Source organism: Pseudorasbora parva, chromosome 15, assembly GCF_024679245.1.
Source record: "Pseudorasbora parva isolate DD20220531a chromosome 15, ASM2467924v1, whole genome shotgun sequence".
Classification (NCBI taxonomy): domain Eukaryota; kingdom Metazoa; phylum Chordata; class Actinopteri; order Cypriniformes; family Gobionidae; genus Pseudorasbora; species Pseudorasbora parva.
In genome coordinates, this window is record NC_090186.1 from 23,568,935 (window position 1) to 23,589,962 (window position 21,028).

At 37.9% G+C, this 21,028-nt stretch overlaps 1 protein-coding gene across 2 annotated transcripts in view; it reads left to right on the plus strand.

Moving 5' to 3' along the window:
* The window catches only part of rev3l (REV3 like, DNA directed polymerase zeta catalytic subunit), a 204,124-nt gene that overhangs the window by 26,589 nt on the left and 156,507 nt on the right, over positions 1-21,028 (plus strand). For both annotated transcript variants that reach the window (XM_067417392.1, XM_067417393.1), the window contains exon 2: positions 16,470-16,659. In XM_067417392.1, coding sequence (XP_067273493.1) covers positions 16,470-16,659 — 190 coding nt within the window. The remainder of the gene's footprint in view (positions 1-16,469; positions 16,660-21,028) is intronic.

Sequence of the window (21,028 nt, forward strand, 5' to 3'; positions counted from 1 at the left end):
AACTATGAACTTAAACACTGCCCTTTAGCCTACTGATCACACAAACATTAATATATATATTGTGAGATTTAAAAAATGAGGCTCAAACACCTGTTAACAACAACAAAACACCTGTCACGGGACATAACTTGTACAAACGCAGATGGATGACATGATTGGAGATGACTTCTTGAGATCATTCGCCCGTTTAACATATATTTTTTACAAATCCGGCAAATGGCTTAATCCTTATTTAAAGGTTCACCTTTTTTTCGTTTGGCACAAATCCAAAATTATCCCAGATCGGCGACGTAGTATTTGGTTTCCCAACCAGGTCCATTGCTCAATACTTGCATTTGCGGAATGCAGAAAAAAATGGATTTAGCCGCGCTCAAACTAAGGAAACACCATACATGTTATGTGAGGTAGAATTAGGGCTGGACAATAATTCAATATCAATATATATCGCGATATAATTTTTTTCAATAACGGTGATATGATTTTTAAACATTTCCGATATTTCGATAAATATTACAGCATTCCTCACTGACTGACGTTCAGGGCGCAGCCGTCAGAAAGAGCAGAACATGATTGGCTACTTGCGCGATGACGTACACCACAGAAACGCAGTCAGTGCTCAGCAGTAGTAGGCTGATAGATCCAACGCAGCAAGTTTTACTTTTAGCTACAAAAAGATTTTCCCTGACCGCAACATAAATGTGACTGAACGAACTTCCACAAGTACGGAGAAAGAAATAGTTGATAAGAGAAGAAAGACTAACGTTAATTCAGTGGGGTGGAAGTGGTTCGGCGTGTCCCCCGCACTTTTACTGGGTCTCACCGGTCCTAGTCGACCCGCTCCGAGCGGGATTCCAAACGGCGTTACCTGGGGCGAGGGCGGGCAATTTAACAGGGACGCTAAAGACCGCTTTCTCTAACCTCGGTTGATTGCGCGCTTCTTGAGGTCACGGGCAAGTGTATACATAGAAACCAATGTGAATACATCAAGATTTAATTTCAGAGACAAAAAATAATCTATGCATGACCTGTCATTTTATTCGTATCTAAATATGAGGAGGACGCTCTCTCACAAAGTCCAAAAGCGGATTCGTAGAACTATAACGTTACTGTCACGCTGGAGCTGCAGCTGAAGGACAACGTTACATATACAAATCGTTATGAGCTGAAAGGTGACGATCGACAGTCAGACGATTGCGACAATATATGAAAGCAATGAAGGAGCATCATGAGCAACAAAACTGTTTTCAACACTGATAATAATCATAAATATTTGTTGAGCATCAAATCCTAATATGAGAATAATGAGTGACACTGAAGACTGGAGAAATGATGATAAATTCAGCTTTGATCACAGAAATAAATGACACTTTACTATATATTCACGTAGTGAACAGATGTAGATCAAAATGATATTTCACTGTATGTTGTTAACTGCATTTTTTATTAAATAAATGCAGCATTAAATATATGCTATAATTTTGCATAAATGGAAAATAGAGCGCTATATGAATTGTTCTTCACTGAAATTTAAAACTTATTCCTTATTGAGAAAATGCTCAATAAACTGCGTCTGCGGCACAGGATCACTGTACGCTGTGAAGCAGATCCACCATCTGAAGCAGATCCATCCGCTATATTCTGAGTCATCTGAATCCTGGCTGAAGTACTTTTGTTTAATCTATATTAAGAATAATATAATCCGCCTATGTTATAGTTTAAACTTAAAGATAGTAATATTAATAAAGTGAGAGAGTCTTATGTTTATTTGATGTTGATTTCACATTTCTTTTTCATATAAAGGCTAAATACAAATAAAAGGTGAACATTAATTTATTTGTACTGGTTTTATTTCTAAAATATTATATAGTTTTATAGGAGGACTATTCATAGACTTGGCCAATACATTTTTCAGAAGTTTGTAGGTACAGACATCCTATGTGGCAGTTCTTAGTAGTTTTTTCTAAAGCTTTTATATAGTTCATATCGATATCGGAATTATATCGTATCGACCGAAATTAAGAAAAATATTGTGATATGAATTTTGGCCATATCGTCCAGCCATAGGTAGAATTAGTGAATTAGCCTTTTTATACGCTAATCTAAAAAACGCATGGGCCTACAGCTAAAAGGCACAGGTTATAAATAGCAACTGCTATTGAAAATGTTATATTCTATACAAAACTTTTTTTGCATGTCATAGTGTGTCACGTGCACACTACCGCCGGTGGCACCTCACCGTGGCACGGTGGTCATGGCGGCCATCACAGCCCTACCGCTCTCAAACTATAAACGTTTAGCTATTGGGTTTTTAGCTAAATCATTTTAATTCTGCGCTTACTCCCTCTCTTGTTGTTTTCACGCATCACGCAATCATCTCGTCCGTGTTTACTACAGTATGTGCATTGTGTTAAATATATTCATCACATAAAGCCCACATTGTGTCTCTTCAGAAGACTTGAAGACTAATGAAGATTTGGATTAGACACTTGATTAGTTATTTTTACTTGCCTTTGACGTTATTTGCGTCTTTTAAGTTTGAGAGGAGTTTAAAAATGCAGGGACATCCCTCAGGTTTCATAAAGAATATCTTCATTTGTGTTTGGATGTTAAATAACAAATGACACCATCAACAACATGATGGTGAGTACATGACAGAGTTTACATTTGCGGTAGCCTCCATTTGTTAATTTGTTTGGGTGAATTATACCTTATAAATAGGCCTACAACAGCAAGTTGAGCCTTGGATAAATCAACTCTATATCGTGAATCATATTGTTTCCATCAACGATACATATCGATACATATATACGATACTTATAATCTCTAATATTATCTCTAAATATGTTCAAGCAATATTCTCATCAGTGTCCTATCAGCTATGATGCATTTAAATCTAGCATATTTTGTGTACAAGCCCAAACAGTATCCCAATAAAATAAATCATATCCATATTTTCATATGATTTGACAGCTTATTTTATTAAATATAAAAAATCCAAAAAGTGTGCTTTATACACGACACCTAGATGAACACTTCACAGTCAGTTTAATACAAACGCGGATACCAATGTTGTATGTAACTTTAGAGTTGGTTCCTAAATGTGCAACCTTCAAAGGTCAAGCCGACTTTATGCCAGACATATCAGATGCGCTATGGTTCTGCAGTGTTTGTTTTAAACTATTTTCGCTGCTGAAATAGGCTTGAACAAAAACATTCAACCGTATGCTGAATGAATCCGTTTCTGTTGCGTGTCAGCCAAGGGGCGGCTGCGTGGCGTTTTCTCTGCCTCTGCACACTAGAAGTGTCTCTGACACAGCGCCGCTGCAGCTATTGATGCGGAGGGAAGCCCTATACTTAATGTTAAACATAAATAGCCTGCTGTTACAAAGACAATGTCGGCAGTAGCCTATTGACCACATATCTATGGTATTGATGGCAAAATAGGCTACAGAATATTTAGTTCTGTATTGACAGTTGCAATATTTCAAAAACGATAATTGTCGTTTTTTATTACAATTAGGCCTATATCTGCATTTATGTTAACCTAGAGACTTTCAAACATGAAAATGTCATTTTATTAATATGTATTCATGTCAAAATGATATATAAACATCTTTTCCTATTCTATTTTGACTGGAGACGCTTCCAACACGCTCGTGTGTCTCGTGAAAAATAGGTGCTCTTCTATTTCTAGCATTCACGCGGTTTCCGCGAGTCACGCAGGCAGTGTGCAAACTCCAACCTGTTAACATGGGAGCCGAAACAAAAACGGACACGCCACGCAGCCGAGACGCTCACGGCACGCTTGCAGTGTGTCCCTGGATTTGATTAGCCAACTTGTTGATATTTAATCGATGGGCATAGCCTGTAGGCTGAGTTGCATACATAGACAAATCGTATATTGTGTTTTTTTGTTGGCTTTATACTTATTTATTTTTGTGTGTGTGTGTGTGTGTGTGTGTACTTTGTTTTTTTACAAGGTTTTATTGAATGCATTGATCCTGTATAGTCTTTTACTTTGGAATTTTAAAAGCAATAAACATATTGTAATGTTAAGGAATTTATTTCATTCAGATAATAAAATAAACATGTATAAATTGCTATTAGGGAATTAATGGGGAGATTATCGATAATCGAATCGGACAGGGAAAATCAATCGTTAAATTAATCGATGCATCAAAAAAAAAAAAATCGCTAGATTAATCGTTAAAAAATAATTGTTTATCCCAGCCCTAATTCATAAACACGAGTGATAGGTTATAGTGCGCAATGCGATTATAACGAATGGCTTTTGAGAAGCCTATAATAAGTAGGTGACTATAGCAACAGCGACGTGAGTGTGTTGCACGCCACAGCCGAAATACACCAAACAAACGGCGGGTGTTATGTCAAGCCCTGATTATTATTCCTTAAATGTCACCCTAGTCGTGTTTGAAAGTGTTCGTTCGTCTTTGGCTCAAGCTTACCGTTATTATTTCCCAGATGTAGGTTTGGTATTGAGGTCAAAGTCCACTTGCCTTGCGTTTGCAAATCTTCGCAGATTTGAAGTGTTTCCTGTATTACAGCGACTTTATTCTGGCATGTTCTGCTGCAGACAGGCTGACCAGAGTATCTTCGATTAATTTTCCCTCAGGACTTCTGTAAAAGCCAAAATATGGCCACACCTCAGATTTTGTACTTTTAGAAGGCTGGAAAATCTCCCGGTGCTGTCACTGCCTTCTGTCATTTCTTCTCATTCAAAAAACAGCGTTGCGTCACGTGCTGCATGCACCTGCATCAGACTGGATAGGATTTACCACGAGTTTTCAAAATCATGATAATCACAGATGGTTTTAATGATAATTCAATTTTAAACGATATTACTCACCATCAGTACATTTTCTCGTGAAACCGGTAATCGTTCCATCCCTAGTATGGAACGATTATACATAACTAAAGCCCCGTTTCCACCACAGGAACTTTACCCAGGAACTAGGAACTTTGGGTGGTACTTAACGTCTCATGTAAACAGTCCACTAAATCTTTCAATCGGTACACTTAAAAATGATTACTGTCCTTCACTGATTTGGAGGAGCAGTCGCGCGCAGTCCTACATCACCGGACTAATTTGCCTAATCTTCTCGGAACTTTATCGCGGTCGAAACGCAGACAGCTGCAGGTCTGGGGGGGAGAAAAGTTCCTGGTACAAATTGTTCCGGGTAATTTTGGTGGAAACGGGGCTTAAGGTATACACTATATACATAACTAACGCTATCCGTGCAGCATGCAGCCTCACATATTGAAATAAACTCTGCGGGGCCGGGGCATCAGTGAGAGGCTATTCTTATACTCTATAATGCCAGCTCACCCTTCTCAGCTAGTCCAGCAATGGATGCAACCCAGAAAAACTATCAATATGAATATTTTTTATAACAATTGTAGCAACAGCACTGAACTGAACTTTTTCAACACTGTAACCGTTGCAATTTCACCCCCTTACATATAGAACAAAAGACACTTCTACATAAATACATAGTCTGGAAGTCTTTTTAAAAAAAAACTGTACAGTCTTTTTAACATTAATGGCGTTTAATCTTTTTATTTACAAATACCACATATTAACAACAGGCAAAATAAATTTACAAAGTCTAATGTTTTCAAATTGAGAACATAAATTAGTTGAGTCAATAAATTGAAGCATTCTTTTTAAACTACAGTTTTAAAAGGTTTGTGTTTAATAGACTAAGGAGTGAATATTCTCTGGATTATGCAAACATTGTCAGGAAAAAAAAAAAAAAACTGCAAATACGTCATAGCTATTAGAGAGTCCATCTCATCTGGTGCGTTATCAAAATGATTGTTAGTGTCGGTCTAGATTATGAAGTACTGATTATGAAATACTGAGGATAGAGCGTTTTTTTTTCTTTCTTTTTTTTCTTTTTTTTTTCTTTCTCCCGTCTCTGCGTTTACACATCTCTTGCAGAGGCCTAACAAAATTGTCGATACTGAGTTTTTAAAAACAATACCAGTCTTTCTGCAGTACTGGTAGTTCATTGTGCCCAACACTCCATAACTGTATTGCAGTTGTCGCAATGCTTGGGGGGCGGTGCTACTGTGTGCAGGTGATGTAACTGGTGCAGAGTCTGAACACCAGTAACACCGACATAACCATCTCCGCAGCAGGCTTATTGTCAGGCATTAAAAACGGCTACCACCATCTGAGGAAGATTTTGAAGACACAGTGGAAATATTTCACTATGGAGGATGAAAACCAGATGAGTCAATTAGTTTATTTATCTAATGGCAGTTTCTTATGATTAAGTTTTTTTTTTTTTTTTTTTAGTTAATGAAGTTTGCAGTGTTACAAAGTTGTTAACCCACGCCAACTTTTTGTAGGAACACTTTAGTAATCACAGGATGAATGTGTGATAAACAACAACAATAATAAAAGATTTTGATGTTAAATTATGGAGTCATTTTAAGTCATTTTTTTAGTCATTTCATTTTTTATTGTTGTTTACATTTACATTTAATCATTCAGCAGATGCTTTTATCCAAAGCGACTTACAAAAAAGGGGAGAGCAATAGAAGCAACGAAACAAACAAGGCCAACAACCTGTAAGAGCTGTAAGAAGTCTCAATTAATTAGCACAGTACACAAGTTTTTTATTTAGCCATCTACAATAGCCATCTACAATAGCCACCTACAACATGTGTTAATTGCACATTCATCCTGTGACTACTAAAGTGTTCCTACAAACACCAGTTATATTTTAAGAAAGCTGCCGTAAGCTAACAACTTTGTAACGGCAAACTTCATTAACTGAAAAAGCATTTCATCATAAGAAAATACCATCAGATAAATAAACAAATTGACTTACTCGTTGAGTCTGGTTTTCATCCTCCATACTAAAAGATTTTATGTGGTGTCTTTAAAATCTCCCTCAGGTGGTACACTGTAAAAAATGTATAATCTTCCCAACTCAAAATTTTCTAGTAACTGGTTACATCTAAAATTTTCAATTGGCCAAAGTGAAATTCTGTAAATGTAATTTTTATCAATTAGCAATAGTCTGTTAACATTGACTCAATGAGAAATTAAAAATCGTTAAAACAATTAAAAAGAAATTAGTTTACCAACCCATGTTATTGTCCCAATTGTACATTTTAAATTGTAGTAGCATTCCTTTTTAGTTTTACCTTAACTAAAAATGTATTTTGGTAAATTTAAATTAGTAAAGCAACTTCACTGTATTGTTTTTTCACCGTTTCCCCAAAATAAACAAATAATAAAAAAAAATTAAAAAAAAAAATATATATATATATATATATATATATATAATATATTAAATACTCAAGCCATACTGCCACATGTTATTTAATATATTTTATTAAATCTACAACAGTATTGTGAAAATACCTTAAATGGTAAATATATTGAACATTTCTGCACCGTAGACCTTAGTAGATAAAAATCTTAAAAAGATAAAAATCATGCATTTCAATTCAGGATTCTAAGATACACAAAACTCATTAGACCTTAGATCTTACAATAACAAAAACACAAATATTTTAAAGACATGTATTATCAGTGTTCAGAGAAATTTCACTGACATTTTGGTATTTAGGTACTACATTTATGAAACTTCACTAATTAAACATTTAAACACAGTTGCGATATCAAAAGCCCGCCCACACTCTCCCAGATGCAGAACAATTAATTATGTTGTCGTGAAATAAACAGTTATGGAAATGTAGAAATTAAAGCTAAAGCTCCAATCGGCTAACAAAAATCCCCAAAAAAGTCCACTAGTGCCTCACTCAGAGAAAGATGTCAATCTCAGGTGTCAATCATGGCACGAAAGTTTCAGTTTCTGAGAGGGGTGCTGCAGGCTTGGAACGCACTCACAAAGTCTCACATGTTTTCCAGGACAACTTTCTCTTCAAGGACAATTGCAACATGTACCACATCGGAGAGGGATCTTGAAGTGGAACTGTTGCTGCTCACCACTTCAAGAATTCCCATTTTTATTCCAACTTTGTGATGCTCCAATGCCTCTGAACTCTGTAAAAAGTATAAAATAGCAATATTAATACTGATAGTTAATAAATCCAGAACAATACAGAACATCTTCATTCCCCATATTCTCGCTATATTATCTGAAGAATAAAATGTTTTATTTGTCTGTGGTACAATCCGAAAGAGACTCAAACCAATAGCTGATTGGCTTCAATATAAGATACAGTTTGGTCTTATTTATAGTTGTAATAGAGCGAACTAGTTGGACTAGCGAGAGAAAAAACTACAGCACCACGGAATTCACACACACACACACACACACACACACACACGCACACGCACGCACACACGCACACTAAAGCGCTGCGGGAGAATTTCAATGAACATTAGAGTTAGCCAGGGCCGGCGTTTGCTATAGGCGAACAAGGCGATTGCCTAGGGCGACAATAGTGTTGGGGACACGAGCGCGCTCTAGTGCAGCCCATTACTTTAAGCATAGAATCAGAACAAGCGAAATACAACATAATGTTTATTAAACATGATCATCATAGGGCGACCCCTCAGCCACACGTTTTATTACTTCTCAATTATTAGATTGAATTAATGGTGATTTATTGGTTCAGGCGTTAGGTCAGGCAAGTGCTCATCCCTTGCGCATTCATCAAAAATGAGGCGTCTAAACCCGTGGATGCACAGGGACGGTAAAAGAGAAAGGAACAAGATCAAAAGAAATCTCAGCCATTATCTTCTTAGCCATTATCTTGTCTTCTTATCTCAGCCATTTTTCTTATCTCAGCCAACAAGTTGTCAAACTAAATTTTACTTTTATCAATATAAGCTATCACTTGCTAGTTTTCTACATATTACTACGTATTACAAACATAACTTCACTGACAATCATCTACATGGATGTAATTTAAATATCAATATGGTATGGGGCGCAAAACTCCATCTCGCCTAGGGCAACCAAAGAACTATAGCTGGCCCTGGAGGTAGCGTTACATGGACATAGGAAAATAAGACCTGTTTAAAATGAATTAAGACCTAGAACTCAATACTTCCGCGAATTTAAGACTTTTTAAGGCCTAAAATTTAGATTTTTGGACTTTAAGACCACGCGGAAACCGTGTACTAAATCAAATCGATATTTGGGGTGAGCACCCTTTGTGTTTGAAATGGCTTTTGTCACCTGCATCTATTCTTACACCTATTCATGTAGTTTAGCAGGAAGGTTTCCTCAAGTAGGCCTGTCACGTTAACAAATTTTACTGGACGATAAATTAGCCAAGAAATGATTGCGATAAACGATAATATTGTCGTTCTGAGACCATTTTAATCTAAAATAATGATAATGGCATAAAAATGCAGGCACACCTTTTCAAAGATCAATAAACTTTAATTTCTAAAGACTATTTACACTAAAAATGGAAAACATTTTAAATAACCACAATAAATGAACAAAACGACTCCCTCCATATGCTCCCTTCGATCGTGATGCTGCTGCAAACCATCAAAAAAGATCAGGGCAGGGAGACAGTATCCACACTGCTTTTAATAGCCCCACTTTGGAAGAACCGCACCTGGCTCTCCGAACTGATTAAGCTGTCAGATACAGCCCCATGGCCCATTCCGCTGAGGAAATACCTCCTCACGCTGGCGAAAGGGAAGATCTGACATCCCTCCCGAGCTGTGGGCCCTCCACGTATAGGCCCATCAACGGGTATCCGGAAACCTCTCTGACAAGTTATGAACACCATTTCGGAAGCTAGAGCCCCGCTATCAGCTTTGAAGTGGTCAGTGGTATTCTAATCATTGTGCTGCGCGAAACGTCGATGCACACTCATGCGAACTGGGCGGAACTGCTCGCTTTTCCCCAAGAGCTAATGGACTCGCGTTCCCCCTCCACGCTCAAAGTTTATGTCGCTGCCATAGCAGCTGACCACGCTCCGATCACGGGACATTCACTAGGAAAAGTGATCTTATTGTATGTTTTCTTAAAGGGGCCAGGAGATTAAACCCGCCTCGCCCCTTCCTCAGTCCCTATTTGGGACCTCGCCGTGGTTTTAGAAGCCGTGAAGGGTCCCCCCTCCTAACCACTTCAGACCACGAGCTTGAAGCACGTATCACTCAAAACCGCTTTTCTGCTAGCTTTGGCCTCGGTTAAGCAAGTGGGTAGATTACACGCACTCTCCGTGAGCCCTTCCTGTCTTGAGTTTGGGTCCAGCAACTTCAAGATTGTGCTCAAACCGAGACATGGTTTTATACTCAGTGCTATCAACCCCTTCAGTATGCAGGTTATTACACTGCTTCCTTTACCCACGTCCCAGAGAGAATAAAACGCAAACCTATTCTGCCCAGGCAGAGCATTGAGATTGTTTCTAGAGCGCTCTGCTTCAGGCAGTCGGATCAGCTCTTCATTGCTTCGGTGGCCGCACTAAAGGTTATGCTGTCATGAAACAAAGACTCTCACACTGGATAGTGGATGCGATCTCACTAGCATATAGGTCTAAGAACCTAACCTTTCCTACAGGCATTAAAGCCCACTCCGCTAGAGCAGTGGTTTTCAAACCCTGGGTCGCGACCCTTGGGTGGGTCGCGAGACTTAAAAAATGGGTCGCCAGGACAATTAAGAAAAATGGAGTTAGCTTACATTAAATATTTATTTTTCCATAAAATCATTCTATAGGCCTATATAAAAGAAATAAATACATGAAATATATATTGACTTAAATAATTAACAGATTAACAAAAAAAAGGAAAAGAAATGTGACTGTTGCTGCTGACTGGTTCATTATTGTGAGGCGTGACGCTCCTCCAAACAAGTTCACAGAACGGAAACCCAGAAGACAGAAAGCAAATCTTGTTTTCTTTAGGCTATTTTATAGCATAAGAGAAGGACATTATTTAAAATAGCAAAAGTGTTTACTTACATTATGACTATTACAGATTTTATTTGTTTCCTCTGCTCTTTTGCACTGGTGCCTCGATCACGCGCACACATGCGAACTGTGATGGCATTGCAAACTTGACATCGCAGCCAGTTCATTATCAAAATAAAATAGCCAACCTAATATATAAGAAGTTACACAGCTCAGTTTAAATAGCCAGTAGTAGCCAACACTTCGTGCCATTCAGCATAAGCACTGCTCCTGAGGTGTTTACAAGTAGAGACCCGCTCGCAACATTCATGTTTTGTCCCGCTCCTGTCCGCATACAAGTATAAATAGTTTTTTTTCTGCGTGGTTTGGCAGAATACGCGCAAAGTGCGCTCGTTATTCCAAAAAAGCTCTCATCTCAGTTCAACGTGATCTCACAAAGCTCTGTTATCAATAAAAATGACTGCACAATGAATCTTTTTTTTTTTTTAATGTCTAAACTTTCAATAATCAATGGATTTGTCAGCATACAGAATCCAGCACTGCACAAAAACTCTTGAGCGGTGAGGGGATTTTTCTATTAAATACATCTGTTTGGCCATTGCGTTCTAGAAATAAACATTTGTTGTATCGGCTTTGTTTAACCAATATATTGGTTTCATTGCAAAACGCGGCAAAAGCGTGTTATACTCTGCCTCCAACTGTAATTTGTTTTTATTTTATTTTATAACATTTTATTTGTTTCTAGATGTTTTCTTTTTAGATTTTTTTATTTTGCTGTGGTCATGCAAATAGTTTTATTCTCCCATCCATACACACACACACACACGAGTAGCTACCGCCCGCACTCAGCCATCAAATCTAGTCACGCGCCGCATTCTATATGCGTTGGGTTCCGCGATTGCCGCGGGAGTGCACTTCTCAAGCACATTTTTGCGCATGTGAAGAGGATTATTTTTTCCCATCAATATTGGGACATGAGTTAAGTAGCCAAAGCCTATAATAAAAAATGGTTTAGCATCTAAATTTATCACCAATATGGAAACATTTGGACTCGAATGAGGAAGTGAGGCTGCGTGAGTCTAACGCTGGTTACATTCAGTTCCTCATTAAATTATTTCGTTTTGACTTTATATAGTTATAGCCTTCTGTTCTGAATACCGTTACATTTGAAGGATTTGTTGTGGAGTGAGGGGAACTAAAATAACCTATGTTTGTAGTACAATATTTCGCTTTTTTTAGCCTACTGGTATTATTATGAATGCAATCAAATGCGACTTATACGTGACTTACCTGTTTTTCTCTCTCTTTCAAAAGTCTTGTTGGTTAACAGTTAACCAGTTAATTAGCGTCCCATAGATATGCCTAGCTATCAAATTAGTGCAGAATCAACTTTGCGTTGCGAACGCATCAAGGATCAAAAGCAGTTGTGTGGAAAAGTGCTGAGCTGAATATTTGTGCCATCTAGTGGTTTAATGGAGAATACAGTCAAATGACCCATTGTATACAAGTATTATGCTTGGCTTGACTTATTTGAATGTAAATGGTTGTAGGCCTATATATGGGTCACGAAAAAAAAAAAAAAAAAAAAGAGGGTCGCTTTAAAAAAAGTTTGAAAACCACTGCACTAGAGGCATGGCCTCGTCTTGGCCTTGGTCATGTGGCGCTTCCATTGAAGATATCTGTGCGGCGGCAGGCTGGGCCTCTCCGCCCACTTTTATCAGATTTGACAATTTGGATCTTCTGTCACAATCAGTGCTTTTTTCCATCTACATCTCTATCTGCAGCCCTGGCAACACGATTGCCTGTATTGCGTTCTGCTTGTACTCAATCGTTCATAAGCACCATTACACTTTACCATAGATCCGACTATGTCCGGTCAGGTATTCAGACGAACCGACTCTTCCGGTTCTTTTCACTCTCCTTATGAAGCCCGCCTGTGTCGGTCTCTCTAAAGGTTTTTTGACTTTCCCTCATTCAGTTGGGGATTTTGGGTCTGTCAGCACGCACAGCTTTTTACATTGTGTTCCCATACGCAATACGAAGGACCTTTCGAAAGGGAGCGTACTCGGTTACTTTCGTAACCTCGGTTCCCTGAGAGAGGGAACGAGTATTGCGTTCCGTGCCGTGTTCGTGCTTCTCAGGTGTCGCTTCAGTCGATTTTAAAACCTGATACCTATGGTGACTCAGGGTCTTATATAGCCTCCTGTATGCTAATATAAGCCCCTTTCTCTGCGGTCTCTCTGGAGCACCCCAATTGGTTCGCTCCTCTCAGCCACCTCACCATAGGTTGCAGTTGCCCGGCCAGGCCAATCAGTTTATCAAACTTCAGTGTAGCTTTAAGCCTCGTTTATACACGGCGCGTCCGCTCGAGCGCAAAGGTGCGCGCAACAAAAATGACGTTGACGCAGAGTGTGCGTGACCCCATTTCGCTTGCCGGTGTGCACGTCAAATTTCATCACTTTGCGTATGGCTCCGCAACCAAAGAGCCATGAGTTCCAGACGAATCTGCTGGCCGAGAATGACGTCTCATCACACCGCACCCGGTCTGCGCATCAGGTATAAACACCTCCCCAAACGGACGAGGCGTGTGCAGTCAACGAGAGACGAGGAAAACAAAAAAGCATGCAAATGGCAATTATCGCGGCCAGAAAAATTATCGAGCTCATTTTTTTTATCGTGCGATTAATTGATTTATCAACTATCCCGACAGGCCTATCCTCAAGTGTCACAGTTCTTCTGCATTTAGTCCATCTCAGTTTTGTATGTAATCACAAACAGACAAAGATGAGATCAGATCTACATGTGGAGCAACGAGACTATTGTCAGACTCTTTATGCATACAGAAATCTAATTTTTTGTATAAAAATACCAACGTGCCTAAGACTTTAGCACAGTACTGTATATCAGCTATTCATTTAGCTACTTATTATTGTATCAACCTATCATATATAAACTGGAGAAACATACTGTTTTCAAGCTGGTCAGCTACATCCAGCAACAGCTGAGCCAGTGGTCCTAACAGAAAGAGTTGTTCTGACTGGTTTGCCTAATTGACCAATCTTTAATTGCCAACCTTATTAACTTGGGTACACAAATAAATAAATAATGTAAAAATAAATAAATGTAAAAAAACATAAGTAGTATAACACAAATGGTACAAACATAGCACAATTAAAAAATATTATTTGGGCAAAATTGTTCATTTATGATTAGCTGCATTTATCTATTTTAGAATTGTATTATTTAATTCATTTATTTATGCATTTATTTATTTATTAAATTATGTATTTATTAATGTATTTATACTTAAGTCATAAGCACCTGATTTAATGATGGAGATTTGCTAGGGTGACTAGAGGGCACAATATTTACGGGTGACTAGGTGGAGAAAATGCCCTTTGAGGGAGGTTAGTCCCATTCACAGTGCCAGTGACAAAACATGATCCCATTAATTTTCAATGAACAGTAGAGAATATAAAAAAGGTGGACGACCCCGAAGAGCAGTAGCCCTTCTCTGCACAGTTAAGTCTGCCATCTGTTCAAGGGAATGGAAAATAATAACATCTGATTAATAAAAAATTTTAATGTTTAAAAAAAACAGACATTCTCTCAGATTTAATTTAATTTGTGTTCTGAAGACAAATGAAAATCTAACACGTCTGGAATGGCATTAGGGTGTATAAATAATTACCTAATTTTCATTTTGGGGTGAACTACCGGTAACCCTGTATTATCACACCCCTACTGGTCAGCTAACTAGGAAGGAATTTGATCAAGGAAGCTCAAGTATGCTTGCTCGAAATATTAGAACCAACAAGGTTCTCGCATACTTAGTGTCTCATACATTTAACATAATCACAATATAGTTTGATAAAGTTATTTAGTTCAATAAATAGTAAATGAGATATTAGTATCGGGCTCAGTTATTTTATGAAAGGCTATCATGAAACCAAGGCGTGAATACACTGTTATTCTGAAAAATACAATGTTATGTAGGCTATGGAAAATATTGTAGCGCACAGACTCTTTTCATTGTGAAATTGCTGTTTGTTTTGCACCTGCAGTGATGGGGTTACAAAGTAAGTTTGGAGCATAGTTCGGAGGGCTGGCGGGACAGTGTTCATCTCATAGACTGTCTTCGTTCTGATTAAAAGTTCGGAAATGGAGCTTCCATTGTCTGTCATTTTTCAGACATTACAATATACTATGTCCTCAAGTAAAACATTCGGAGAGTCGTTAATTCGTTTAACCTGCTAGTGTACATTAATGCCCATGTTTTACGGTTTTATGCTGACACATTGAGACCTGCACTTGGTTTAACGTAAACAAGACTTAATAAATACATATTTCAGTACTCACCATTACTTAAATGAAGAAAAATCTGTTTGGAAATGATGTCTGAACTTCTGTCGTCGTACTTCAGCATTGACTCCTCTTCACTCTCCCCGCGCACATGCATTTGAATCCACGTTGGGTCCAACGGTGTCTCTCAGGTGCATCTGCCTGTCTGGCATGCGTTTTTTTTCTCCGCAAGGCTTGTTCAGCAAACACAGATTTTTTACTTGATGAATTGGTTGAACACAATTTAATATGTTCAGTGAATCTATTTTTTTTATTTTACCTTTAGACCATAAGCTAAAATTACCCCAATGCATCTTTTTGTTTGGGGATAATTATTTGAAAGCAATTTGTTGAGTCAATAATTAATTGCCAATTTCCACAATTCTTCAATTATTTATTTTTTTTTTTTTTTTTTTTTTTAAATTTTACAGTGTAGTGGTAGCGGTTTTTAATGCCTGATAAAAAAATAAAAAAAATCACAGCACAACAACACCACCACCAACAACCTACTACTACTACTACTACTAATAATAATAATAGCAAAAACAACACAAGATATTACACATTAATATTAAATGACACATCTGGACATTTAACACTTATTAAATAAGATTACAGACTGACCTGAATAAACGGGGAATGTGCATAGGAAAATGTAATGTAATCAGGTGCTGAAAAAAACATTCAAATGTCTTTACTTAAAGGACCCAATCATGATACAATGGACATTCCAAGCGCATCAATGAGCTTCTTGAGTCGGTTCAGTAAGGAAAGCTTTGATTGGTAGATTAAAAGCTCACCTCGATTTGCTAAACAGAACATCCTCCAAAAAATATATTTACGAATCGGTAACCTGCCAGTAAGGTCTCAAAAATACCACACAGAAGTTCAAAGCAGTCCACGCACTTGTGACGATTTACAAATGCAGATTCAACGATTCATAAATACTTGACATCATAAATGTGAGAGAAAAATTATTTCAAGCACTTGATATATCTGTGTAAAGATTTTACATTTATTTAGGCAAGATGCATATGTGTGTGCATTTAGGGAAATATTTATGCTTTTACTTTGAATAGTTTTGAGTTTACGAATCTGATTTATTATACAATGTATTATTATTGAGGCTGATATGGCTCCATGAATTGGAAGGGAATGGAGAATTATTATTATTATTATTATTATTTTTTTTTTATCACTATCACTCGATGATGATGCTGATGCTTTTTCTTTTTCTCTTTTGTTTCTAGGCCAGAAGACATGTCTTCATCTGCATGGCGTGTTCCCATACATCTATGTGCCATATGACGGATTTGGTCAGGAAGCAGATTGTTACCTTCGACGAGTGGCCTACAGTATTGACAGAGCCCTGAATGTCAGCATGGGAACCCCCTCGTCTAATGTGCAGCACATCTTTAAAGTAGTTCTGGTGTCTGGCATGTATGTGTAAAAGGCATGCAAGTGCGCACTAAGGTTTGCTTGGATGACTACTAGGGATTGGTGATATGGCAAATATACATCACAATTTCTTTACATAAATGATCACGAATCACAATTTTATCAGATTTTTTTGTGTGGCTATTTTGTAAGATTTGCTTTTGTTATTTGATTAAAATTAAGGACACAGACTGGAGCAGGTCTTAAGACATAAAACACGGATCCAGTTTAATGGATACCGTGTCTCGTAACTCGTGTCTAACTGATTTTCTCCTAACTCTTTACATTCCCATTCAAGTCAAGTCACCTTTATTTATTAAGTGTTTTTTACAATGCCGATTGTTTTAAGCAGTTTCCCAGTGTTAACAGGAAAATAACGCAACATATTCAGCTGTACAGTCGCTCTGGTGAAAACAGTGATGTCATCCAACTAATTTTTTATTTTCATATAGTGTCAATGCAGGCATATTAGTAATATAGTTGAAATTTAAGTGTCCACAACTGAGCAAGCCAAAGGCAATGGATAGCAAGGAACCAAAACTCCTTCAGGGCCAGAATGGAGAAAAAAAAACCTTGGGAGAAACCAGGCTCAGTCGGGTTGACAGGTTTCCTCTGGCCAATAATCAAATAGTGTATGATTATGATTCTGGAAAAATTACAGGTCAGAAGTCCTATTAGATTAATAGATATTTGTAAGATCCTTCGACAGATTGGAGTTGTCACGCCAGAGACAGGTTTAATGAGGATGTTGTATCGATGCAGCATTTACAGCGGGGAGTTTAATTGACCTGCTCTCTGCAGACATTTCAGGGATGCATTGGTTATGTCTAGGCGCAGGTCCACCATCTGGTCTGGATACGGCCCGGATCCGGCTGACTGTAGTAAACCTTGAAATAAACAGAGAGAGACTAACATTAACATAGATGCCATTCTTCTTAAGATGTAATGAGTACATCAGGTGTTATGGAAAGTGTTCTCGGTTCCAGTTGACCAAGTTGATGTAGCCTAACAATCGTTTAACTGATTAAACTGACTTAAGACAAAATGACTTTGGTTAATGCATAAATACTTGCCAAGAAAGACATTTTGACGTGTGTGTGTTGGACTGTGTAGGTGTGCACCAGAAGACCAAAGTGTACTTAGATTGTCCGCATTCCAGTCTTGGCGCTTGCTCACAAAAAGCCGCCTGACCGTTCACCAATTTAAACGTGATTAAGTGCAAGGCCAAAGTGCCGTGAATTAGGAATGCCGTGATAGGAACTAGCCACCAAGCAATTTTTTTGTTGGTTGCATTTGCACTAGTAGGAACTCTGAAGTGACATAAGCTGTCACTTACTTCTTGTCACTGGTTGTTGAGTGGGGCTTTTATTTTGAAAGTGCTAAGACCGCCAGAGCCTAATGGTGCGTTAAAGCCATGTCGTACAGAATATATAATATAATATAATATAACAAGCAGCCATATCACCCTGTAGCCCAAGACTGGTTTCCCACTGAAGCTAAGCAGAGCTGAGCCTGGTCAGTACCTGGATTGTAGACCATCTGGGAAAACTAGGTTGCTGCTGGTAGAGGTGTTAGTGAGGCCAGCAAGGGGTGCTCACCCTGTGGTCTGTGTGGGTCCTAACACCCCAGTATAGTGATAGGGACACTGTACTGTCAAAGAGCACAGTCCTTCGGATGAGACGTTAAACAGAGGGCCGAACTCTCTGTGGTCATAAAAAAATCCCATGGCACTTCTCGTAAAAGTAGGGCTGTAACCCAGGTGTCCTGGCCAAATTCCCTCGATTTGCCCTTACCAGTTATGGTCTCCTAATAATCCTCATCAACTGAATTGGCTCCACCACCCTCTCTCCTCTCCACCGCTGGTGTGTGGTAAGTGCACTGTTGCCGTTGCATCATCCAAGTGGATAATGCACACTGGTGGTGATTGAGGAGAGATCCCTGACGTGAGTGTAAAGCGTTTTGGGTGTACAATAATAAATATGAATAAATCATTCATTCGTTCATTCATTCAAATCAACCTAATATATAACGATACAGTTTACAGAGGCTTCATAGAATTAAAAAAAGTAAAAGATTAACTCACCTGATGCTCATTTTTTTGTTCCTAATTTTCTATAAGCAGAGGTAACAAACCTTGCTGTATTTTTGTGAAATTCATTAAAATGAACACCTGCCATCTTGCTCAGACCAAAGAGACTTGAATGCGCATGATGTCATAAAAACACTACTACTCACCTCGTAAATATGAACATCACAGAAGGACTTAGGCCCCATAAGCACACAGCACTCACATTGTAGTCTTCGGGTGTACTCTCCCTAGCATGGTTGCCCAAGCGCAATTGTCAGCTTTACTTTGCAAACTACAATTCATGTTCATCAGTAAGGTGAGAACCAGGGCCGTTATAAACCTAAATATACTTGATTTAATCAAAGTGTATTTAGGGGTGTAACGATTCACTTGTTTTCTCGATGCATCATTTACAAATCCTGACGATTTAATCAATCAATCAATCAATCAACTTTATTTATTTAGCGCTTTTACAAAGACAAAGACTATTTTACAAATTGTTTCAAAGCAGCTTCACAGAGTTAAACAGGACAATATTGCAACAAAACGATGCATGCATCGATCTTGAAACATGTATTTTGAATTGTGAATCGTTAGTTTCGGTCGATACCCGATTTAAAATGCTAAGAATTGGATGAATCATGATCAATAACAATTCAGTGCTTTAAAATAAACATTTGATTTTATCTACTACATGCGTTAATTAAGAGATGTTGTTGTTGTTGTGCTGCATCATCCGCGCCCTTACAGCTCTCCTTCACAGACATGCGCTGCGCTCTTTACCACCTTCACTGGACTGCGCTCATGCTCCGTCCATAGCGCATTTATATAAAATAAAGTACTGAAGTTTTCCGGAAATGGGTCATACCTGAGCATTTGAAATAAAGCCCTGCTCATTCAAGGATGCACATTCATGCATGGACGGAGCAAACACATTTGTAAGTGTTTAAAATGCATACACGAACAGTTCTGATGAATGATGCATGAAATGTAACTTGTCGTTTAACTGGATATACGAAGGAAACTAATGTTACTAAGATTTTAAAAATTGCATTTAGTAAACGGTAAAATTAATATTAACGAAGATAAAGATAAATGAATGCATATAAGAATGCATAATCGAATCAAATTAATCGGATCGAATTTTAATGTGGATCGGATCTAATTTGAATGTGAATCGCCTCGAATTGAATCGTTCTGTATTGGCAAAAATCATTCTTGACTCGAAAACCTATGAAACGTGAATCAAATAATATTGCTGCCTACCCAAAGATTCACAGCCCTAAAGTGTATCCAAGTAGTAATAGTTCAGTGTTTCCTGTCATAATGATTACAGTAGCGCACAGCTGTTCTATGCTCTTGCACGGTTATCGCTCATACTGCATGCAAACCGTGCTCAAGCTCAAAAAGACAAGTCAAGACAATAACTGGGATAAAAGTTTGTAGTTCTATAAAAATGTCTACAGTAAATGGAGTAAATTGCCTAGATTTGTTCAAAAAGGAATTGGAGCTTGAAAAAATGTGTGAATTAAACATGGAAGAAAAAGAAAGAAAAAAAAAAAAAAACTATTCTAGACTGCCTAAAAGGAGTTATTGGGAATTCTTAAGTCTTAATTCCTGCACAAACCTACTTAGGTTTTTAACAAATGTGACCCCGTCTGTGAAACCCCGGCTAAAGTCGCAAAATTTAATTGAGATTTTGATCGTCAAAGTGCCATAGCCATAAAAATGACAAAAATAGGTAATTTGTGTTTATTGCTGTAAACGATAAATTATACCAAGGGGTTTGAGATACAATACTCAATTTTTAATTCATAACATTATAAATACTGAAATTAGTGATTTTATAGACACTACACATTATACTTTTGCACAAAAAAAATATCGGATGTGGGCTCCCTAAACATCGATTTGAATCATCTCAGGGGGTTTTCATCACAACAAGACCAGCTGATTCGTATGTTATTCGGTTCAGGAACTTCTTTTTTTTTTACCATTAGGAAGAGAAAGACATTAATATCAATCGGCATGAGCGGCAATCAGGTCATCGCGACTTAAGCCGGGTTCAGATGTCTGGTGAGATTTTCGTGTCATCCCCAATATTTTAAAATTTTCTTCTTTGTTTTGTAGCTCAACGTTGTGCCAATAATAACCATCTTAATTTAAAGTCATATTAGGCCTGCTATGTGTCTATTTAAAACATATTTGTGGATGGTGGTGAGTCACATACAGATAAGGAATCTCTCACTGCTTTTGATTGAATAGCTTTTGTAAGTTTAATAAGGATAATTTAGTTTAAACAGT